Source organism: Camellia sinensis, chromosome 5 (genome assembly GCF_055761805.1).
Source record: "Camellia sinensis isolate YWXY chromosome 5, ASM5576180v1, whole genome shotgun sequence".
NCBI classification, from domain to species: Eukaryota; Viridiplantae; Streptophyta; class Magnoliopsida; order Ericales; family Theaceae; genus Camellia; species Camellia sinensis.
This window is the reverse complement of record NC_138965.1, coordinates 40509696-40535929: the sequence shown is the minus strand read 5'-3', so window position 1 is coordinate 40535929 and position 26234 is coordinate 40509696. Positions and strand designations below refer to the sequence as shown.

Genomic DNA, 26234 nt, shown 5'->3' with positions numbered 1-26234 from the left:
TTGGCTTTTTTAGTATTTTGACTTTTTTAACTTTTCTTTTTCATCCTTTTGTGATTTTTTAGCTCAACATGAAACGGGGCTAAATATTAGACTGGCAAAACACCTTTGATTCCATAATTTAAATATGGAATAATTAATTAAAATGAGGTGGCAGTGTCGTTTTAAAATTAAAAATCCATTTTGCTGAATATTTTGATTTAAAATGATAACACACGAATTTGTAATGTGCAAATTTTTTGTGTGCTTGACTTTATTTGTCATTAGTTATTAAGTGGGTGATTATTATTCATTTATTATTCACCCACTCCAATTATTTTGGAGGAGGATTCTTTGGAGGACATTGTTTAGACTCGTGGAACTTATCATGGGTTTTGTTTTAATAATTCAAATTGTTTATCTTGTTAAATATTTCGTGTATTTTATCTATACAAAAAATTAAGTCCATCCGATAATTGTAATATATTCAATTTATTAGGTGACACCAAAAATTTGGACAACAACTGTGCTTTTAAAAATGAACTATTTATCTTTTTGGTGAAAAATGTGATAAATTGAATAGATTATGATTATTAGATTGATCTAATTATTATTATTATTATTTTTATGTGAAAGAAATAGACAAATTGAGTGCCTGATAAAATGAATAGTTCGAATTATCAAAATAAAATCTACGACGAAGCCCATGGATTGAAACAGTGCTCCAATTTTAAAATAGGCTATTTGAATTTGATCTTGTCAGGCAATAAGTAAGATTTACGTCAACAACGCATATGAGTAATTCAAAATTAAAATATAACTCTGACCAATTCCAAAGTAAAATATAATCCCAGTAGCAGTAGCTTCACCTAAACAGTAGTACACAGCATCATCAAAATCAAAGAAAAGTAGCAACATATTCTCTCTCACTGAAATAACTTCTTCCTAAATAACAGAAAATCACAAAGCAGAGGCACTAGCAATATACAACTGATTCATATCACTTAATCGAAATCCTTAACAACCAATTCCCGAGGTAGTAGTGCATGAAGGCTGAGATTATAGACCATCACAAATTCTACAATTCTCCCAATGGCAGCCTAGACTGTATACTTTTTTGCGCGCTGGACGTACTACAGATGCATTTCCGGGAACTACATTTCCATAGAGAGAGAATTGTTGGGATGCTTCTTCACTAGTTGATTGGCTACTCTTCTCTTCTTGCTCCTTGTACACAAGATGGACTCCGACCTCCTTTACTTGAAAATATTCATTTCCAACCACTGAAATATTCAGTTCATCGCCACTTTCCAACTGATTTTCAAACTTCCAATAACTTAACATCATCATATCCTCATCAGCTTCTGGAATGCCTAAGACATATGGGGAATGACTCCAAATCAAACTCTTGGTCGTATTACTGATAATAGTATGTGCTTCGCAATTAAAGCCATAATATTCTTTTCGATTATTGGGAAGTGCATAAATAGAACATACACTCAAGCATCGGATTCTGAAATTAAGATGCGACGGCACAGTAAATGATATTGAAGATCCTTCATTTTTAAGATTAAACCAGTCTGGAACCTTGCTTCCCAAACAATAAGCATAGAATATGTGTCTTTCATGACATCCCTATGCGAAATAAAGCATAATTAATTTAACGATTATGTATATATATATTGAGAGAGAGAGAGAGAGAGAGAGAGAGAGAGAGACCTGCAGGGGAAACTTCCTTGCTTTCTCTGACCCAAAGCATGAAAGCATAACATTTGAGCATCCCATGGATCCTAAGTTGGACAAGCCCAAATTGTTAATTATCTCCATGTCAATATTTCCTAGAGGTTCAAACTTGAAATCTCCCTCAATCTCAACTAGATTGTGCTGCGAGTCCAGGGTTAAAAATGGTCTTCCTGACTTGCAATCGACTAATTGATTGCCACATATGTTCTTATATTCTTGGGTTAATGGAAGTGATTGAAAGGTTACTTTCTCCAACAATATACATCCTGTGAAATATAACTCTTTTAATTTGTTCTGCACTTCAATTGACCAGAGCTTTTTGCACCCACTTAAATAAAGCTTTTGGAGTCCAAAATGACCTCTGATGCAATTTGGGATGCTACGAATTGCAGTACCACTCAGATTTAAAATCTGCAACGAGGATAGGTTGCTAAGATCCCTAGGAAAATCATCATCTGATAAATTACAGTTCTTAAGACTTAAGTGTACCACGGACCGTGGTAAAAAAGACCATGAAATTTCCATACTTCTTCTTGGCGTCAATAGAGAAGGCCAGATTAATGAATGCCATGATTTAACCTCCTTACTGGTAGAGAATAATCGACTTATGTCAATTTTGTTTGCATGGAACACCGTTAGAGACTCCAAAGTCCCCAACTCTGTGGGCAATTCCTCAAGATTTGAGCAGCCTGAGATGTCAAGTGTTTCCAAAAACTTTAGCATACCAATGCTTCTCGGAAGCTTCTTCAGACTTTTGCAATCTTTTAAATTAAACAAAACAAGTCTCTGAAGGTGTCCGACGGATTCATGAACCTCAACCAACGTTGCACAGTTTTTCAATATCAACCTCTCAAGATTGGGGGCTTTCGAGAAGTCAGGAGTTTTAATGAGGCAATGGGAATGACTAAGATCAAGGATTTTTAATGACTCGAGAAGCTGTAAAACAAGAAAAAAAAACTACTATTAATACTTCTTTTAGTTTTCAAACGGAGTTAAATATATATACATATCTGTAACATACCTTGGCTCCTTTCCAAGCTATTTGCAACCTACTATAACTCATGTCAAGAATAGTTAGGTTCTCCAAAGGGAAATCATGGGGTATAGATTTGAAAGGAAATCCGTGCCAACATAACCATTGTAATCCTTTAGGAAAATTTTCGAAGCTTCCACTTATTTGTATATATTTGAGCTGTAAAAGTTTTAGTTTGTGCATCCTTGCAAATGCATCAACTTCCAAAGGTATTTGATTTGAATTTCCAAGAGCAGTGCCTACATTCTTTGAGAAACTGAAATAGTATCTCTTAAATGAGTTGCCTACATTTGATGAGAATGGCATGTTGAGGAATTCATCATAATGACGTTTTCTATTAACGCCAAATATTGTCCTGTCATATTTATCTTCCTTCAACAAATTCATATCAAGCTTGAGGCCTTCGATTTTTCTTGTCCCCTGACAATGAACAAGAGGAGGGCAATATTTATCAATAAGAGTAATGCTATAAAATTATAATTTTTGCAAAGATCAATGATACAAAATGATGTGGCATTTTTCAAATAAAAAACCACAAATGAAGCTCATAATTTCAAAAATCCAATAATTGTCACACTATTCTGGATGATTTTTTTTTTTTTTTGGGTTGAATTACACTATTAGTCCTTGTAGTTTAAGCGATATGCCACTTTAGTTTTTGTAGTTTTAATTTGAATCATTTGATCCCTACACTTTTAAATTTGTTGCAACATACTCCCTTGATACTTACCATTAGAATTTGAAACAGAAAAAGACTATATGTAAAACTAAAGGGACCAAATTGAAATTCCAAACAAACTACAGTGACCACTGGTATAATATATCAAAGTGGAAGTCAAAACAAACTGTAGGGACAACCAATGTAATATATTACACTAGTAGTCATTGTAATTTGTTTTGAATTTCAATTTAGTCCATCTAGTTTTGCAAATAATTTTTTTCCATTCAAAATCTTAACAATGCATGATGGAGGGACCGCATTGCAAAAGAATTTTTTTTTTATATTAAAAGTGTAGTGACCAAATTGTTCAAATTAAAAATACAAGAATCATAGTAAAACTTTGCTCAAACTAGACGAACCATTGGTATAATTTACCTATTTTTCTTTTATTATATTATACAAATATTTTTCTAGATCGTTTTTTTCGATATAAGTAGAATAACTATAGAAATAAATACAAATAAACATGAGAAGCAACAAGGTTAATACTTACAGTACTTTCTCTCAAAACATTCAAGGAATCCTTGCAATTCCAAAGTCTACTACGTTCTCCTGGCTCCTTAGGTGATTCTTGCCGAACAACTTCTCTTCCCATTTCTTGAACCAAATTATGCATCACCAATTTTTTGTGTTTATCAATTGTTAATAGACATCTATCAATGAGATTTTGAATCCCAACCGTTGTGTAAAAATCACATCCATTTAGAATTGTAGTTACCCAATCTTCATCCATCCCAACAAAGAAACAAGCAATATGGAGGAATAAATTTTTATCGTGGTCATCTTGTAAAGAGTCATAGCTTATTTTGAGTTTTCCAATGATTTCATAGTCAGGAAATGCTTTCAATTTTTCTAATTGACTTTTCCAAACATTTAAGCATTTTCCAGACAAAGAAGAACCCAAAATTTTTATAGCTAATGGAAGCCCTCCACAGTAGTGCACCACCCTTTTTGATTCCTCTATGAAACCATCAATGGGACAATTTTCTCCAAAGGCATGCCAACTAAAGAGCTCTAAGGATTCATCATGATCCAATTTTTGAACCTTGTGCACCTGACAAACTTCATGAGCCTTGAGCAATTGCTCACGCCTAGTGGTTATGATGATTTTACTACCTTGAGAAAGCCAATCTCTCATTCCAAGTATTGCATCCAATTGATCCACTGTATCCACATCATCAAGGACTACAGGAACTTTTTTGCAACATAACGCATTTTTAATCTTTACAACACCTTCATCAACATTGTACAATTTTTGCTTTCTGCCTTTTAACATATCTGAAAGAAGTTGTCGTTGTAATCGAAGTAAGCCATCTTGTTGTTTTAAAATTTCTCTTACATTTGTAAGAAAACTGCTACCTTCGAATCTTGAGAAATTCAAATTATATAGTCTTTTGGCGATGGTTGTCTTCCCTATTCCACCCATCCCACAAATTGCGACTATACCAACATCACTGGACTCATCTTGTAACCAAAGCCCAATGTTTTTGGCTCGAGAATCTATTCCAATCAAGCGGGGAGCAATACCCAAGGTTGTGCGACTTAGTTTGTCTCCAACCACTTTTACAATTTTCTGGATAAACTTTGACTCAAGTCTAATGATCAGATTAAGATGGAAAATAAAACACAATAAGAATGCTATCAATTTAATTTAATTGCAAATTCTCATGCAATAGTGAACCAAAAGACCATGTTACTGTCTTTGTTGAAACAATTGGAAGCAGGGGTGGAACTGGGGACGGAGTGGCCCTTGCCCCTCTTGGAAATATATAAAATTTTATCTATACCACCATGTAATTTTGGGTATTTATAAGATAATTAGTATATTATTTTAAATTCTAAGTAAATTTGATTTGATCCCCTTAAATTTAAATAATTATTTTGTGGGTGAATTATACTAACAATTCTTGCAGTTTGGGACTCACTTTGCTTCTTGATTTTTCAATTGTAATATATTTGATCTTAAATTTTGAATCTTGTTCTAAATATGGATAATCAAAGATGTTTCCTTTGCAAATGGTCTATTTCAAGGGTAAAGGCGTCGTATAACTTATTTTGTGTTGATTAATTTGTATGTTGTTTGAAATGTAATAACATTTTTTTTAATAAATAATGTTGGCATTTTTTTGGTTATAAAGTTCTGTTTGATTTGGTCTTCAGAATCTATTTTCCGATTCTTTTTTAAGAAACTAAAAATTGAATTGGTAAAAAATAGTATTTTTATATAATTTTATCTTTTGGGAGGGCAAAATAATTTTTTAAAATAAACATTTTTTATATATTTATTTTCGTTAAATTAGTTTCTATTTTTTCAAAAGTCAAACATGACTACAACTTCGATGTCATTATTAAACCAATCCATTAAATCAAAAAAATCCAAACTTAAAAATATTTTATACATTAAATATATCGATTACACATTAAAAGCCTAATAATCATCCATTACATTATTTTTCTTGATACTTTTCTATTTTTGAGTTATTCCTCTTTAGTATTACTGCACAATTTATATCATTATTTTTATTCACTCTCTACACTTTTTAACGCCATTAATATTATTAACACCATGAATATTATTAATTTTAAATCCAAGAAAAAAGAATCAAAATAAAAAGTATTAAATAATAATACACAATGTGATAAAATCTATATATTTTTGAAATTATACTGTTGTAAAAAATTATATTTCAAAAGAATTTGGAGGAGAAAACATATTTTGGCCCCCTCGATTGAAAATCTTAGTTCCGCCCCTGATTGGAAGAATCTTAGATGAAAAGAAAGGGTTTTCATTATCATGGTTTTGAAACAATACTCTTTTATCTAATATAAAGTGTTATGTTTTTCAATTTTTGATTAGTAAGCCAAGTTGTTGAAACTTTTGACGAATGGGCCAAATTTTCAATAAAATGTTTACGATTACAATTGAATGGCTACTTTTGATCTTTTCATATAGCTTGAAAGGAATGAGCATCTTAAAAAAAAAAAATTGAGAGTTAATAAATTCAAGTTGTTTTTTTTTTTTGGCAAACCGACTTGTAGGATGCTGAGATGTTTTTAATTTTTGTGTTTGAATGTTATCTTCTGAAAATTAAATTACGTAAATCTGTCATGATTAAGAAAACAATTCATTTCAAAATTTGAACAGATAATTCTTTATTTAAAAGGCCCTTGTATGAAATACTTCAATCTACGAAATCCAAAAAACGGTGATAAAAGTAATGGCTAGCTAAGAAAAGAACTTGGGAGGAAATTACCCATCAGTTTGATTTTGTAAGTTCATCCCTGCCAAATCTGCAGCATCTTTAAGTGCGGCCTTCCATTCTTCCACTTTGCCAATCCATTCAACTTTTCTTCCACTCGCTTCTGCGCGAAATCTCTCTTCATGCCTCATAAATGCTTCTTTGAAACTTTTCTTTTGCTTCCTCACATGAGATGGATCCACATGATAGAAAACAGGTAGAACTACATGTCCAACAGTCCTCCTGCGTTCAAGGATCGTGACAAGTTCATCGAGACACCAACTTGAAGATGCATAGTCCTCCGAGAAGACAACTATTGAAATCTTCGACTCTTGAATTGCTTTGTTCAATTCTAACTTAATATTCTCCCCTCTTTCAATTCCATCGTCATCTCTAAAAGTACGAAATCCTGCGTGCACTAAAGCTGTGCAGAGGTGGTCAGTGAACGTCTTGCGAGTATCTTCACCTCTAAAGCTCAAGAACACATCATAACTACAATGAGAATTGGAGGAGGAGGTTTCTTGGGATCTGACGATTGCCATTGGATTAAAGCTCAAAGAAAGACCAATTAAGGACAGAAGAGCCAAGATATGAATTATATATCTATTTAGGCACCATGGATATTTATAGATGTCGCGGTATGTAAATGAAGTACCAAGTAAGAAAACGATGAGAGAAATGCTATCTTAATTTACATGGTTTTTCCTGGAAGCTTGTATGTGTCTTGACGAAAGTTCTTGACTCTATGTTCTACCAAGTCTTCCCCAAATTATTTTTTGTGGGACCTTTTGTTGTCCTTACAATTATTTAAAAATTCTTACCCTTTGGAAAATCTTGAACCAATCTGCCCACCTTCACTTGTTTAATTTAAACCAAAATGCCGTAAACCAATTCAATCATTGCTCTATTATTTAAAGGCAAATATTGCTATATGTCACCCATTTTCTGTGATCGTTTGGAATAACTATTTAAGTGGATATTCATAATTGATTTCTGAGTGGATATTCATAATTGATTTCTGTTCATAAATAATTATTCATGAAACTAAATAATATTTTTTTCATTTGTTAATGATATGAAATGGTGGTAAAACAAATAATATACAATAGAGAAGGATTTGAATTCTTTGTGGTGTTTATTTTTGTCTCATTGTGAGGGTTGTTTATAATTGTTTATTTATTCTTAAGTTTGGGCTAGGTAGTTGGGTTGGTGACTGTGTTGACTTTTTAATTATTAGGATAAATTATATAAATAGTTTTTGTACTTTATACGATGTGTCAATTTGATTCCTGTAGTTTCAATTTGCTCGATTTTGCCCCTTAATTTAACGGATTGTATCATTTCAATCCAATAAATAACGGTTAAATTAATTTAACAGAAGGTCAAATAATGTGTCAATTTGGTTCTTGTACTTTACACGATGTGTCAATTTGGTCCCTGTAGTTTCAATTTTCTTTATTTTGACAGGGACTAAATTGACACATTATGAAAAATACAGGGACCAAATTGGCACATTGTTTGACTTTTCGTTAAATTAACTTAACAACCGTTATTTATTGGACTAAAATGACACAATCCGTTAAATTAAGGGGCAAAATCGAGCAAATTGAAACTAAAGGGACCAAATTGACACATCGTGTAAAATATACGGACTATTTACATAATTTTCCCTAATTATTATTATATTAGTAGTTAATTTGATATAATACTTTTCATATTTGTGAATACTATTAAATTAGTAGTTAATTTGATATTATACTTTTTATATTTGTGAATAATTATTGTTTATTGAAACTCTGTTTTCTGTTGTTAACTATACCAATCAGGTAGCCACTGATCTATACAAATGGTTGGCGTTAATTGTTCTTCTAAGAGGCCGCTTGGAACCTAGGTTTTTAGTGATTTTTTTACTTTTAATTTTTTTATGAGATAAAAAAATTAAAATGATTTTTTAATTGAATAGATAGGTGTGAAAAAAAAAAAATTGATTAATTTGTATGATTTGACATTTTACTAATAGAGTTGGATTTGAAATTTGAAATTTGAATCTTTTTTGTAACTTTTTAATTTTTTTTTAACCAAAAAATCTCTTACCAAACGGAGCTAATTGTGGTGTGCCTTAATAAAATGCGTCATTATTCACGCATAAGCATTAGCGCCTGAGATAGGTTTGAAAATTTGGATTCTGGTTTGTTTGATTTTTAAATATTTTTAGTAATTTTTTTCACATTTTAATTTTTTTTAAACTTTAAATGTACTTAATCTAAATACTTAATCTTTTTTTACAATTACTAAAATATATAAGAAAAAAGTTTATTAAATACAAATAAAAAAAAAAAAAATATGTGTGATTTTTGCATTCTTTTGCACCAAATGTGAATAAGACCATGGATTAGAGAGAGTGTAAGTGAGGTACAGTGAGACAGGCATGGACGAAGTTGGTGAGAAAGTGAGACCTTTAAAACAAAATTTTCAAATGTAAATTGTTTTTAGGAAAATGTTTGAGGGCCACAAAATCAGTGGCTTAAATGGTTCAAAACTGTCAAAACGATGTCGTTTTGTGTCGTTTTGTGCCCAAAACGACGTCGTTTTGACAGTTTTAAGCCATTTGAGCCACTAATTTTGTAGCCCTCTAGCATTGTTGTTGTTTTTATTGCAATTCATTTACTCATACGGGATATTGGGATACGAGCAATGCTATATCTACTTGAAATTTTATAATTAACGACTCTATTAAAAGCATTTGTGTCCACATAAAAATATTATTATTATTTTCACAATCAATCACATTTAACCAGTTGTATTTTTAGTAAAATTATTAATATGGGATAGAATTATTCATTTGGATACACCACGGTCCACGGCATGGTAAGGCCAACAAAAAATAGGGAAAAGATGATGGGGTGTTTGATAACATGATTTAGTACTTAGAACTGAATGTATTAAGGCGGTGTTTGGCAAGTTGGGTTTGGAGGATTTGTTGGCTAAAATCCACAAAAGGCAAAATATGCTAAAATAGTCAATAAGACAAAATATCACATTAAATTCATAATTATTTTATTTTTTTTTCTCACAAACATCACATCCAACTACAAAAAAATTAATCATCTTCCAAAATACAAATATTTTAGCTTACTAAAATAGTCAAAAACTAAAATAGCCTAATAAAATAGCCAACTTTCCAAACGAGGCCTAAGTAATAATCAATAAATCCGTTTGACAACCATAATTGATATCACTTAAAAATTTAAGTATCTCTTAAAACATTGGCTAAAACTTTAAAAAAAAAATTTAAGTCATTTAAAATTACTTAATTATAACTGAATTTATAAATACTAAATATAAGTATCAATATATACTATTATAAATTCACCACTACCACCACCATTGCAACCGCTACTACTACCACCATCACCACCATGCCTCCGTCACCACCACTGCCACTAGCGCTACCACTACCACCAACACAACCACCATCACTACAGTTATCGCTACCACCGATCCACCACCATGCCACCATCGTCACCACAATCACAACCACCGCCATCATGACAACACTACTACTGTCATTGCTACTGCTACTACCACCATCACCACCACCACCACTACTACCACTACATTCATTACCATTGCCATTGTTGCCATAAGTATCATCATCGTTTTACTATCACTAGTATCATTACTGCTACCACCACCACCACCACCACCACCGCCACCATTATAATATAAAAATTGAAATATACAATTTAAAAATAATAAATTTCAAATTTGATTTACATATCAAACAACTTATTTTTAGTTTAGCACTTAAATTTTTATCAAGCAACTTTTAAGCTTAAAAAATTCTGCATTTAGTTTTCAATATTTAATTTTCAGTTTTCAATTTTCAGACTTCAGTTTTTAATTTTCAATTTTATCAAACACCCTTAACTCACATATAAAAATGATTTTTAATTTTTTAATTTTTTTATTATAAAAATAGATATGTGGATAGGCAGACTAATTCATTATAAGTAAGAAAATATGCACAAGGCATAATTACTCACTTGGAATGATACTCACTTTGGTAGGTTTCAACCACTATGGGCGTGGTGAGATTATAAATAATGGTTAGGAGTTATTATAAATAATGGTTAGGAGTTAGAGGGAAAAGGGGTCACTGTTGTGCTTTTAACACAACAGTGACTGTGGTGTCTTTATTTGAGGTGTGTATTATGGCCTTATTTTTATGATCCAAACCATTAATTTTGTAGAGTTTGTTGAGTACTTCATGCCTACCAAAAATCATATTAATTGGATATCAACAACTATATGATCGATAACCAAAAAAATAAATAATAAGTTTTTCTTTTGAGAAATAGTATAAACAATATGCAATTCAATGATATATTTACTGATATCCGATTAATATGATTTTTGGTAGACATGAAGTACTCAACAAACTCTACAAAATGAACGGTTTGGATTATAAAAATAAGACCATAATACACCTCAAACAGAGTCACCACAGTCACTGTTGTGCTTTTAGCACAGCAGTGACCCCATATCTGAGTTAGAGATGTTGTTGGGTATTTGTGGGTTCATCACAAGGATCACCTCGATAATTGAACTTGTTTATATTAAAGAGCTCATAAAAAAAATCATTCTTGTAAAAATTAAATTATTTAAATAACCTTGAGCAAATGTTTAAATCACATTTGTTATTAAAAAATAAATGTCAATTATAATTTTGATCATGAACCATTTATTATTTTGAAGACAAATATAATCTAATAATATATTTATAGTATTCTGATCAATTTGATTTTTCTGTAAGAATGATTTTCTCAACAGACCTTTGAATATGAACGATTCGAATTATTAAAATAAATCCCGTGGTGAGACTATGTAGGCCCAACAACACCTCTAGTAATAGTGGGAAGAAAAAATATAAGGCCTTTGGGTTTGAATATTTTTTATATCTCATATGTTTATAATCACAAATATTATAGTAGATTTCTTTTTGACCTATTGATTTATGATTTTTCCTTGGAAGGAAGTGAAAGGAGATTTAAGGAGTAATAGCACAATATACCAAAGCTTGTATGGAGTTTTGTTACATTCCCTATTTTATCACCCTCAATTACACTTCTAATGAGGTGACAAGCAATACTAAAAAAAGAAAAAAGAAATTTAAAGAGAATTGATTAGTTAATATTATTTGCTATTTCATTAGAGATGTAATTAGGGATGAAAAAAAATCGGAGAATATGACATTTCTTAACTTGTATGTGTCTTGACAATAAATTCTTTTGCACCAAATGTGAAAGAGATCTTTTGAGGGCATGCGAATGGAGGAAGTTGCTACGAAGATGGGGTGAAAAAGTAATGGACAAAATGAATGGAATGGAATCATATTAAACAATATTTTCGGCAATTAAAAATAGTCTACGTCATTGGTGTGAATCATATATATATATATATATATGTTATTTTTTTCGAAAAGCTATTAAGTTTCATTAAATAATAAAAAAGGAGATTGATTTCTTATTTGTGTCCTTTTTTATATTTTACTTTTTAATTAGAGGATGTAGGGTTATAAATGAACAGAGCCCGTTCGTGAACAAACTTGAACTCGACTCAGTAAGGACTCATTCAAATCGATTCGTTAAATTTTTATTGCATTCGAGTTTGAATTCGATAAAATCTTAATAAACAAATTCAAACATATTAAAATTCAACTCGTTAGCTTGGGTCGTTAGTTGGTTCATTTAATAGTTATTTAAATAATAGAATAAATATATTATTTATAAATTAAAAAAATATGTATGAACAATAGGATAAATATGGTGGTTGTAGATATCATTATTTTAGTAAGATATTGACTTTTTTTTTAGTATGTTTATATATATTATATATAATTAATTTTAACTTTTAATCTTATACATAAATATGAATTTATAATTTTTTTAGCTCGTTAAAGTTTATGAACATGCTCGAGCTCGAGTCAGAGTCAAGTCTAAACCAACTCAGCTCAAACTCGATTCGTTAAATTTCTATTGAGTTCGCACTCGAGTTCAAACTCATTAAAATCTTAATAAATAAATCCAAACATATTAAAGCTCAACTCGACTCGGTTCGACTCGTTTACAGCCTAGACGTATGTAAAGTTTATGAGCCCAACCAGTGGCGGAGCCAAGAAATTAAATTAGGGGGCACTTCTTAATTATAATATTGAAAATTTTTACAAAAATATTTCACATAAATTTTTACTATTGACTTCAAGAAAGATAAAAAAAAAATAATCAGTGTGTTTAGTTTTAGTTTTCTAAATTCAATTTTTTAAAAACTAAGTTTTTTGTTTTTTGCGTATTTTTTTGGTTTTAATTGTTTTACTTTTTTAGATGCACCTTGCTTAAATATGTATCCAAATAGTAAAATATTTGTGAAAAAATATTTAAAGAAATTAATAAATACACAAAAATAAGAAAAATGTACTGAATTTTCGTATTATTTTTATATTTTTTGGTATTTAGTGTATTTTTTAAAGATTTTTTTCACAAATATTATACTTTTTAGGTATATTTATGTTTGGTGTGTCTAAAAATTAATAAAATGTGCTTAAAATATTAAAAAAATTTATTGAAAACATGAAAATACAGAAAAAAAATATAATTTTTTGAAAACTGTTTTTTGAAAACTAGAACCAAACAAGCTGAGTGTTATTTGTAACTAGTGTATCATGGACAATATTAAAAAAAGTCATGGATATAAAGTTTTAAAATAAATTATATAATGATAAAGTAATTTTTTTATAAAAAAGTATGCATAAAAATTCAATATAATACGCATGCCACGCCATCATTAACATGTGATATCATCAGCCAATAATAAAGAAACACGTGGAAGATGAACGTTACATGTCAAATATAACTAACAATTCAATAAACTCTATATTTTTATTGAGATTAATTATGTTTACATGTCAATAGTGATAGACATCACAATTATATTGAAATTTTCATAGATAATAATATCGTAATCATTTTATTTTCAATCAAAACAACTATTATTATTCTCATTATTTTAAAAATGTCATTGACATTTAAAATAATATTTTTATAATTTTTTTTATTTAAAATATTTTCTTTATATTTACAAAAAAATAAAATAAAATAAAAAATCCAAAAACCCAGGGGACTCGTGACCCTCCTAGACCCTTGTTAGCTCCGCCATGAGCCCAACATTCAGTAACATTCAAATAATTACATGGAAGTAGTATTATGTTTAAGTTGAGAGACTAGTCTCGCATAATTTTATTTTAATAATTAATCCATTCAAAACCCAACCAAACTAGTCTCCAATAATTTTTAAGCGTTGATTTATAGATTTTACTAATATTTAGAATATTGGATCGGACCGAAAAACCGGCACAGTGCTGCCAAAAAAAAATTATAAATTAATGTTAAAATTTATACACTTTAATAATTAAAATGTTATATTTTTTAATGATTTGTAAAAAATTTCCCCCACTCCACTTACAAGTAATTTTCCCTTTTGTACAAAACTGGCAAAATACACGATTGCATCAGTTGAACTTAAACACGCATAATTAGATGCTAGAAAAAATAGTCTGCTAGGATCAAAGTTGACACCTCAAGCATGAAAGTAAATTGCTTTGCACCACACCAGCAATATACTCCTTTATATGTAGGAATGAGAAGATTATCTGGTCTAATTATATTTCTCTCCATCTGATTTTAATATTAAAAAATTTGGGAGAATATTGATAGGGTATGGTAAATTATCGGGGAATGAAGATGAAAATTGTTAGGATAAGAGTAAAATATGAAATTTTATCATTAAATATTGAGTTTTTCTTCTTTTTTTTTTTATTGAAAATTTATCATTGAAATAGTTGAATTTAAAATTAAAGATTTGACGCGAAATCCGAAAAAACTCAACCCGTTGCTATCCCTACATATATGAGATATGTTTTATTTATTTATTCAATTCATTTTCTCTCGAACACTAGTATAATTATAATTTTTACAAACAACATCAATATATAATGTATATTTAATAGGAAAAATTGATGAAATATCCATCACATGCGGTGTTTTGAGACGAGATCCAAGCTTTGATCTTTATTGGTTATAATGATATATATATGACATTTGTTAGTTGGTAAGTCTAGAATGCTCTGACTGGGAAAGACAATTCTTAATATCTTTGCCCTTTATATGCATTTTGTATTAAAAAACTTAAAAATTCTATAACATGTGTTCTACACATCTAATTTTAAGATATTTAAAACAAGATCAATAGATAGAATTTATATATATAATTTGAATAGATAGATTTTTCGATCTTGCATCTCATGACTTAAGTGAAAAAATTCAAATTCAATGCCGAAAGAAGCATTTTATCTCATAAAAATAAGTGATGAAACTATCTTTGGCTATTTTAGTTGAACAGATATAAAAAATTTACATGGAGATAGGTCATCGAGCTTTTAACATAAATAAATAAAAAAATTTGGTAGTATTTTTAGGTTTTAAAGGCATTAAAAATAAAAAAATAAAATAAAATAGGGAGAGATATAGAATTTTTTATATATATATATATATATATATATTTAACTTGAATATGTATAGATACACGCTGAAATGACAAAGAAATGGGCAAATAGGTCTTAAAAATGGACAAATAGGCTTTAATATAGAAGATATGCCTCTTTTTAAACAATTTGTCCCCCATATCTAAAAAAAACAAAAAAAGCTTACCGATATTTGAATTTATTTAGATCTATTTGTCCCCATATTTTTAACTTATTTATCACCATATCTGAACCTATCTATCCCCATATTTTTAACCTATCTATCATTGTATCGGAACCTATTTGTCCTCATAATTGAACCTATATGTCCATATACTTGTCACCTATCTCCCTTCATTTTTTTATATTATCTGTCATGATATTTTTAACTATACATAAATGTCCCCATGTTTTAACTTATCTATCCCCATATTTAGATCCATTTGTCTCCCATTTAATTTTTTTTTTTTCATTTAAAAGTGATTTAAAAATATATAGATAAGCATATATGTTATTATTGTTGTCACGACCCAAACCCGCCCCTATGGGTTTAGCACCGTAACCGGCCAGTAATCCGAGATTACTGAAGGCCTGCTTAACAGTAAAACAGTAATACAGAGTACAGGGGCTGGCGGAAGCCAAAACAGTAATTAAAAGATGTCCAATGAGCTGTGACAGTCTGTATGCAAAAAGACTTTTCATACATATACACATTCAAACCATAGCAGTATGTACATACATCAATTACAGGTATTCAGGTTAGGGACCAAATCCCTAATTAACAGTACAGTGACAGTCTATACAGTCTATACATAACAGGTCTATGCATAACAGAGACAAATAGGGCGAATCTGAGACACCCCAAAAGCAGCCTTAGCTTGACAGCACATGGAACCTCAAGGTGAGGCACGATGGTTAGCTTGACAAAACAAGAGCTAATCCGACGCTCCTAACTCCGGTCTGGTGCCTGAACACCTACATATATATATAAACAGTAAGCTAAAGCCCAGTGAATAACATATGCGTAAAGAGGTTAAGAATGAATGTCCTTTCAGTATTGAAAACAGTCGTTTATCAGTATATCAGTCATTCAGTTTGCGGCTCATAATTGATGCCATAACAGTCATTCAGAAATTATAATAGTCATATGTGGTACATCCTATAGCAAAACAGTACGGTAGGTCTTAACAGACCGAGCAGTCAATCATGGCCATCATATCAGTAAACAGTGGTGGTTCCAAACATGAGAACCGACAGAGATCTCTGTAACAGTAGCAGTGACAGTAAATTGCTATGGATGCCATGAATATAGTTCACAAATAGGACAAACATTCATTCAGTAAACAGTGTCATTTCATAAAGCAGCACAGTCATTTGTTCAGAAAATAATCTCAATTGAACATATTTTTACAATATTGTTACTCACAGAGCACTGGGCTATAAACAGCTAGAGCGTCCTCGGATGCCAACCCTACAGTTACAGAATGAACACACACTAAGCTACACAGTTAGGAAATAATAACTTAATCCCTAATTTGCCTCGGTGTAGTTCTACATCAATATCCTCACTAAGATGCCTTAAACTAGGCCTAGGAGTGTCTAGGATGGAATGAGGATGTGCAAAGATGCACTTTAAAACACTTTTCAGAATTTTCAGAAAACAGGGGTCTCGCTCGAGCGTGGCTTTCTACGCTCGAGTGGACATGTAGACAAAGGAGCTCCGCTCGAGCGTGACTTCCATCGCTCAAGCGGACTGTAAACTACAGTAAAAATACTGGATGCACAAAAATCACGCTCAACGGGCGCTCGATCCACGCTCGAGCGTGAGACACAAGTCCTCGCTCGAGTGTGAACTCTCTCGCTCGAGCGAACTGTAAACACATGCAAAGTACTGGATACACACATTTCACGCTTGAGCGTCACTTTCTTCGCTCGAGCGGACTGCATGAACACAAGGCGTACGCTCGAGCGTGGAGTTTCTCGCTCGAGCGGGAGTCCAAAATCTGAAATTTCTAGATTTGAACCTCAAGCTCAAAACTCAACTCTAATGCCTCAAAACTCAACCTCTTGGGCCCATTTTTTGGAAAAACATTTTAAACCCATAAATATAACATGTTTTGAAGATCAATTTGTAAAATCAAAGCCCAATGGTGAGTCAATTAAACACAATTTCAAACAAAACTTCAAGAACATGAAGTGTATGCAACATGCAAGAATTTAAACAACTTTAAAGCTATAAATACTTGTTCAAAAGAGTCAATTTCCTCAAGAACATGATGAATTCATGAACTATACTCAAGATATGAACATGCATGTAACAAATACCATGAAAACGAGCATGCATGCATGACCTAGCTCTCAATTCAACATTGAAAACCAATTCTAGACTCAACTAACTAAACTTCCATGAATCATGCAAGATATAACTTCAATTCACAAATGAGAGGATGAAATTTCTACCTTATGTCTTGAATTCAAGATGTAGAAGCTCAAATAATGCAAGACTCCTTCAAATTCCTAAGCCTCCAAGCCAATTTGGTTGAAAACAAGTTTTTGCCTCACTCTCACTCTCTCTAGTCGGTTAAGCTCAAGGAAATGGGCTGATGAAGTGTTGTATCAAAAGTGTATGAAGCGTGATTAACAAGTCCTAGAATTGTCCACTAAGTGGCATTCTTGTAAATAAGTCCAACTTTGCTAATTTAGCTTATTTGATCCAATTTAATCATACCAAATCACATTTCAATTAAACATGCCATAAACTCACATAAATTCTATTTAGCATAAAACATTAATGAATTTTAGATTCGGCCGCCGATAAGGCCTTCAATTTGCAGTTTAAAACATAAAACACGAACAGATAATTTAACAGTCACACAGATAGACATGCATTTAAACGACACACTCAATCAATTAACTCAGAATTTCAATCAATTCAATTACTTATCATGATCAGTCTCAGTTTAGCAGTAATCAGTGGTGTTATCAGTAAACAATAGTGAGGGTTGTCACAATTTTTAATTTTTAAATTTATTCTATTTTTTTACTAATTTTTAAAAAAGTCCATATATAGGCATATTATATCCTGTTTCTTTCTTTCTTTCTTCTCTCTCCCCCTCCCCCCCACACACAAGAAAAACAAAAAATTTCACATTGAATATTGATCTTACTTGAAAGACCTCCAAAAAGAGAATCCACATTGATCTTGTTTAAAAGATCTTCAAAAACACGAATCTATAAATATCAGTTTTATTAAAAATAGATATGTAGAACTCAAGTTAAGAAATTTCAAAGTTTATAAGTATAAAACAAATAAAATGGTACATTTGTGCAACAGAAAATGCATTTCTTTATAACTTTAAGAGTATAGTGCGTGAAGTAATTACCATAAAAGTTTAAAAATTAGATTTATGGTCCGAGTTTAATACTTATTTTTTATTTAGACATAATTGTTAATATACTTATTAAATAATTACAAAGTCACAGTTTAATCTGATTTTACATAATTGAATTAATATTAATGCTTCAGGCCTTGAGAGCTTCAAGCGCAAATGTCGTGAATTTACGGTCACCGGTCGACCGGCCGGACGACCGGGTGAAGCACTTGTCTACCGCGGTTGTAACCTTGTCGACTGCAGCTGTCAGTCTCTTTGTCGGACGACCGGCCAAATGATCGGCCGGACGACCGATTAAACAAATTCGAGACAAATTCGCGTTCAATATTCAAGATCTGGAGCATGACTCTTGAATTAATAATCCATCCATATGACCCTTTATCTAATTTGTTCACTGATTCAATTTTTAGAACCTTCTTTTTTACAGCATCCTAGAAGCCAGTGTATGCACATGTAGCCAGTAATTTCAAAACATTATTGGTCCCAGTAGGGTAGTTGATCTTGACCCTCACACTCTACTAGGATTAGAACAAAGCATATATACATCCACTGGAAGAAAATAAACTCAATGAAATAAAATAATATAAGAGGGCAATTGACATGTTTTTTTGACAATTGTTCTCTTTCCTTTGTTTTTCTTTTTGTTATTTAAACCATTAGGTTACAGTCTTGACATGTTTTAGCCAATGATCTATTTGGAGATTTTCAAAAGTTAAGTATTAGTTTTTGGATGTTTTCACAATCTTCCTTGGTTCTTCTTTGGAAAGTGACCCAATAACATGATTTGAAACAATTTTCATTAGTAAATTAGAGGCTATCGAAAACATCAAAATTGAAGGTTTTGGACCTATGTAGAAAAATTTAAATGAGATTTTTTTTTCTATATTTTTTATATTATGATTTTTTCTACAAATGTTATTTTGTCAAATATAATACACACTCTATTTTAAGGACAATCTCCATTGGATTAAAGCTGTACAAAGAATTAAGGATAAAAGAATGGCTATGGGGTGGGAATATCCGTCAAGGCATCATAGATAGTTTATAGAAGATGTAACTATATCTAACAATATATATAAAAGGAAGGACTGAGTAAAAAATAAAATAATTTTTTTTTTTATAAAAAAAGTGAGGAAATGCTACCATAATTTACCTGTTGATTTATGATTTATCCTGGAAGCTTCAAGACTTGTTTGTAGATAAAATTATATTTTGCAACAAATGTGAATGAGACTCCATGGGCAGACATTTAGAGATGGTAGAAGCTGCTAGGAAGTTGGGGTAATTAATAAAATAAAATAAATAAATGAAAGGGTGTAGAAAATTGAGGGAAAAGTTGTGGTATGGATATGGGGACGAAGATGTCGGGAAAGTGGAGTTTTTTATTTTTATTTTTTACTAAACTCACAATATTTTATGTATTTCTAAAATTTAATTGGGTCATTTTACAATATACGCTTTTTTAGGTATGTACTATATGTAAGTTATGATAATTTGTGGTATTGATATCACAAATGTCATAAGTAAATCGCTTTAAGACACAATTAAAAAAAGAGAAAATAGTACAAGGCATTAAGTCTAGTAGATATTTTTTGATAGTGATAAATCCACCATTTGTGAAATAATTTGGTGAGAAATCATTTTGTTTGTTTTAAAAGATATTGTGTTTCCAATTTTATCTCTGAATTTTCATGTTGACTTTTTTTTTTTATCTATTTGACTTTTTTGACTATCTGTTTAAATTTATATCTATCTGCTCAAAATTTTTAACTATCTATTTAAATTTATATCTATCTGTTGAATTTTTCCCTCTATATGTTCATTTTTTTCTTATCTGTTCAAAATATATATCTATTTGTTTAAAAACTTTTGACTATCTGTTCAATTTTTGTCCTTTATCTATTCAAATATCTATCCAAATTTTAATATCTGTTATATTTTTTCATTTATCTGTTTAAATCTATCTATCCCAATTTTATTATCTATTCAACAACAATAACAAATCTATCTATTGAAAATCTAACAAAAACAAATCTATCTATTAAAAATATATATCTCTTCCCACTATCTATTTGTCAAAATTTAACAACTCTAGTCGGTCTTTCCTCATCGAAAAGCCACTGACTATTTATTCAAACCAAACATATGGATCTGCAATATATTTCATCATTAACAACAACAACTACACATTATCATCATCATTAACCAACAACTACGAAAAAAAAAAGAAAAAAACTATAGAATCTGAAGCCACGAATCACAACAATACAAAAAAAAAAAAAAAAAGTAAAAAAAAAAAGAAGAAAAAAGAAAGTAAACCTAGGGCTTCAACTCAGATCTGCAAAACATTTAAAGAGAATTGATTACTTGATATTATTTTCTATTTTATTAAAGATGCAATTGGGATGAAAAAATCGAAGAATAAGACATTTCTCAACTTGTATGTGTCTTGACAATAAATTCTTTTGCACCAAATGTAAAAGAGATCTTTTGAGGACATGCGAACGGAGGAAGCTGCTACGAAGATGGGGTGAAGAAGCAATGGACAAAATGAATGAAATGGAATCATATTAAACAACATTTTCGGCAATTAAAAATAGTCTACGTCATTGGTGTGAATCATATATATATATATATTATTTTTTTAAAAAGGTTGTTAAGTTTTATTAAGTGCTTGTTTGGGATCCTCTAAAAAAGATTTAAAAAAAATTAAAAAATTACTAAAAAAGCAAAAAAGTTAACACTATTCACAAAAGTTTGGGTGGGAAAAAAAGGTTCAATAGTTAGAGGGGCAAAAAGACAGAATTACGCTTCGTTTGTCCGTTCTTGTGATGACCCAATTTTTTTTTTTTAAAAAAATTGACAGTGCATAATTTAATTGAGCAAATTTTTAGATTTGACTGCTGTGTAAATTCTGTGCGAAAACAGTTCGGTTTTGTATTTTTTTAAAATATTTTCCGATCTCAGAAAATTATGACATTTTTATATGTTGTTTACATACAAGTCTAGCTTGTTGGGTAAAAATTTCAAAATTTATTGATAAGTATTTATGTTTTGAAAATTCACGGACTAATTGGTGTTCAGTATAATTTATAGCAGAATTTTGTTATTTAATTTTGAATGTTTAGATCATGATTTGGATAAATTTGTTGGGTCTATTTTGGTATATAATTGGACCATGTTTGGCTTATAAGTGGGACCCATGACTTAGATTTAATTTAATTTGAATTTGTTTAGTGACTTATGTTAACTGTTTGGTCCTTTTTAATTATGTGATTGGTAGTAACCACATTGGGAGTTGTTATTTTTTATTATATAGGAGTTATAATAAATATTTAATAGTTGATTTTACGGTGTGTACCATATGGTGAAAAATTATATATTTTATAAAGAATAAAAATGTGTATATTTCGTAGTGAACAAAATATTATATTTTGTGATATACAAAAATATTATATTTTGTGGTGAGAAAAATTATATCATTTTATATATTATTACAAAAATTATATTTTTGGAAAACTAAACTTTGGGAAGCAAACCCACGTGGGTTGCCTCCCCACTTTTTCCTTCCATCTTTTCATATCATTTCTTTAGGCATTTCATTCTGGTGGGTGGAGTAGAGACCTCATGCTCTCTCTCTCTCTCTTTCTCTCTCTCTCTCTGTCTCTTTTATTTTCCTCCATTGTTGGCTTAAGCTTTAATCTTAGAGTGAGAGTCTTTAGAGTGAGATTTTGCAAAGGTGTTGCAAATGAAAGTTGGAGAGCTCGTCGTGATTTTCGTAATGGTAGTCATGGATCGTGATCAGGCAAGATTTGCCTTCCAAATCTACTCTTCTTCATTATTTGAGGTAGGGACTTTCTTTATACTTTTACATTAAGGCTATGTTAGGGTTATTTTGAGAAAATATATCATTATAAAAGGTATTGCATATATATATATGTAATTTTTAGATTTTTGTTTGGTAATTTTTGGAAGAAAAATTATGTTGAAATGTTAAGAATGTTGACATTTTGAGATTGATTTTGGAAAAATCATTTTGTGTTGTTAATTTTGTAAAAAAAATCCAAAAATAAAATTTAAAGATTGTATGATTGTATTTATATCATATTATGATTAGATGATTTATTTTGAGAAATATAAAGTTGAATTATTTTTTTTATCTTTGATTTCGGAATTTATTTTTGAGTAAAATAAATTGATATTGAGGAATATTGTGTAAATTGTTAATGAGATGGAGATTCTTAATTCGGTTTTGCGCTGAGGTAATGGCCGGGCTGAACGAGGTCCGAGCGTGTTTGGACCGAGCTAGCCTGGGCCGATCTAGGGCTGTCTTGCTCGGTTGAAGTCTAGGGCCCATTTGGCCGAGATGAGTCTCTGTCAGCCCGGGCCCTATTGTTCGCTCGTTTAGCTCGGCGAGTCAGGTCCTCCGCAGACCGGCCTATCCTAGCAGGAGCTTGGTCATCACGGAGTGCTATAGAGTTCGGTCGTAATGGAGCCCGGCGAGAAGCACTGCTTGTCTCGTTAAGTAACACGGTCGTAGGAGGCCGAGGTAGTGCTGCCGGGCTGCATGTTCGCGTCAATGCCGTTTGGCGGTTCGATTAGGTGGTGTTTAGCTGAATTTGCACTGACACGTAGGAGAACGTGATAGGAGAGCAACTCCATGCGTCAATAGGCGAATGGATGCAGAGGAGAGCGTAGAAAGTATTTAAATGTGATTGCGCCCCCCATGCTGGGGATGGAACATCTTCTGGTGAGAGAAACACTAATACATTGTCTTCTCTCTCTTCTCTGTGTGTGTGTGTGTGCTAACTTGACCGTCGGAGGGGTTTTTCGACAATACACTGCCGGGTAGCTCACCACCGTTGTGTACGCAGGTTAACCAGAACGAAGCGGAGCTTGGACGCGAAGAGTTCAGGCGGTGTCGAATATTTCTTCCCCGTACAATTGGCGCCATCTGTGGGAAACTCGAACAGACACAACCTTGCCTTCCAAGCTCGTCGGATCACCCACCATGGCAAACAACGATGAAATACCATTGTCTGCCATCGACGGTATTACCCCAGAGTCGGTCCGGCGGAGAGACGGACTTCCTGCCGTTCCGAACATGGCGGGCCTGGAGACTTCCCCAGGAAGTCTTCCTAGAGATGCACGGGATAAACGCGCCAGGAGCTTTGGTCATCCACGAAGTCCAGACGGACATCAACGGCATAGAGAGTCGCACGCTCAACGCTTGGAACATAAGTTAAGGGACCAAGACGCCGTCATCCAGAGAATAGCAGTAGAGATGAAAGCTCTCAAACGACAAGTCAAAGGGAAGGATATTGTTGGAGTGAGGGACCACAGTGAGCGCACCCAATCCTGCCGCTCAGGCAGCCAAAACCAGCGGCACATGCCCTCCCTTTCCATCACCAGAAGCTATGGGCCTGGAGACTCAAAGCCACCCGCAGAGAAGTCTAGCACGCAAGATAGTAGCTACCACCTCTCACGCCCGTTGACGACGTCGAGATATTCCTACTCCGCTCGCTCAGAGGACTTGAGAGACGTTTTGAAGGAACGAGCTCGCCGACGGGAGGTTCAAAGGGTGTTGGCGCTCCAGCGGTTATCTTACGGAGGTCATGCCAGTGAGGAGGTCATAATGCCACTGCCCCGCTCAGTCGTGCCTACTCCCTTGGACACAGATTTGGCGAGACTAAACGCCACCCCCTTCTCCCTTGAGATAGAGACCACACCGCTCCCAGCGGGCTTTCACCAGCCCAAGTTTGCGCTTTATGATGGAAAAACCAATCCGTACATGCATGTAAGCCACTTCCGGTAGGTCATGGCCGGACACAGGCGTAATGACGCTCTCATGTGCCTTATTTTTCCATCGAGTTTAGGCGAGTCGGGCTTGAAATAGTTTGAGAGGCTTTCGGAGGAAAGCATCGAAAGGTGGCAGTAGTTTGCGGAAGCATTCGTGACTCGATTCAAAACTAACACCACAACACCAAAGGAAGTGGACCACCTCCTGAGCGTCAAGATGGAGTCAAGCGACACCCTTAAAGCATACAACGCCAGGTATTGGGAGACCTTCAATGAGATCCTAGATTGCCCGATCAACTTGGCAATCACCCAATATAAACGCGGTCTCCCGATCAGATATAGACTGAGGGACTCGCTCACGATGAACCAGCCGACTTTCATGGGGCAGCTGATGTAACGCATCAATTGAGCACATCCGAGTAGAGGATGATTATAGCGATCCCGGGTTTACCCTTGTTATACCGTGATCCGGACATGTGTCCGTGGAAGTTGGTAGTTGTTTATTATTTTGTTTACATCCTTTTACTTCGTATTTGAGTTATAGGATGTGTTGGGCGGATTTGTTTCAGGTTGGTTGAGTTTAGAAACCAAAACTAGTTGCCCAGATTTTTGGCCTGTACGCTCGAGCGGAGGTGTTGCCGCTCGAGCGGAGATTACACCCATTCAGTATTTTCCTATGCAGCGTTGTACGCTCGAGCGTGGTATTGGCCGCTCGAGCGGGGTTGTCTGAGTGCCGCTCGAGCGTAGGGTTGGGAGCTCGAGCGGAGGTCTGGTTCTGCAAAAGTGCTGGGCGAGTGCATTCTGCGCTCGAGCGGGAGGTTGGCCGCTCGAGCGGAAGTCTGTGAGTGGACGCTCGAGCGGGGTGTTTTACGCTCGAGCGGAGACCTGGGTTAAAGTCCCGAAATTGTGACTCTTTAAATCACTTTTTCACTTTCTCTTCTCTCTCTTACTTTTCCAAAATCACCATTGTTGAGCCTCTCACTCTAGACTCTACCTTCTCTCTAGGTTTTGATCTAGTAGGAGTGATTTACTCACCTTTGGCCTTTACAAAAAAGTTGTTGATCGTCGAGGGCTTCATTTTAATCTGAAAATCTCGGGTTTTGGAGCACGTTGGGTTTTGTCGTCTTCTCCTTTGGGACTCCGAATTTGAGGTAGGGATAACCTACTCCTCTCTATGGGTTTTGTCTTTAAATTTTGGTATTTTGAGATGTTGGGCTTGGTTTGGTAATTTCGTGAAAGTTTGGGGCTTTTGTGTAATTTTACAAAAGTTGGGGTTTTATTCATAATAAACCTAGATGCATGTTTGGCATAGAAAAATGGAATGATTGTTGAATCATTGATGAAAATGGGACCTAAGGGTTGAAATGGTAATTATGGAAAATGGCCTAATTACATTGTTTAATTAATTGGGATAATTAATTGGTGAGAAATGAGGAAATGAAATGCTGATTGAATATCCATTTGTGCATTTATTTTCTGTTTTAGAAATAACTGCTTTGGGCTATCGGTGGAGGATAGTCGAGATTGTTGTAGACAATGCATGATGATTAGGTAAACGGAAACTAATCAATGGAATGTGTCATGGAACTTGACGGTTGATAGAATACATTAATTGTGTGTATTGTGTGATTGTATATAGAACCAATGAGTTTATATACGTTATGTGTAGAGGAGGAGATAGGGGATGTACTCCGCGGTTTAGGGGAAGATAGGGGATGTACCTCTAGACCGGATAGGTATTGGGAGGAGATAG

At 32.8% G+C, this 26234-nt stretch overlaps 1 protein-coding gene across 2 annotated transcripts; it reads right to left on the bottom strand.

Annotated features, from left to right (window-relative positions):
• Positions 1-771: 771 nt before the first annotated feature.
• LOC114291899 (disease resistance protein RPV1-like) lies at positions 772-7425 on the bottom strand. Of its 2 annotated transcripts, XM_082868682.1 has the most exons (6): positions 6728-7425; positions 3967-5068; positions 2741-3172; positions 1696-2655; positions 1474-1611; positions 772-1349 (listed from the first exon to the last, which is right to left on the bottom strand). In XM_082868682.1, exons 1-6 carry the CDS (start codon positions 7252-7254, stop codon positions 1323-1325), a joined length of 3186 nt encoding a protein of 1061 aa, XP_082724808.1. In that variant the 5' UTR covers positions 7255-7425; the 3' UTR covers positions 772-1322. The 2 variants fall into 2 exon arrangements, with proteins under 2 accessions (XP_082724808.1, XP_082724807.1); XM_082868681.1 differs by having other exon boundaries at positions 772-1611.
• Between the last annotated feature and the right edge of the window lie 18809 nt (positions 7426-26234).

Coding starts and splice junctions, on each gene's coding strand:
- LOC114291899 (XM_082868681.1), bottom strand. CDS start 7,254: ATGGCAATCGTCAGATCCCAAGAAACCTCCTCCTCCAATTCTCATTGT. Junction 5,069..6,727: donor TTACAAAATCAAACTGATGG/GTAATTTCCTCC, acceptor TCTGATCATTAG/ACTTGAGTCAAAGTTTATCC. Junction 3,173..3,966: donor ATGTTTTGAGAGAAAGTACT/GTAAGTATTAAC, acceptor GTTCATTGTCAG/GGGACAAGAAAAATCGAAGG.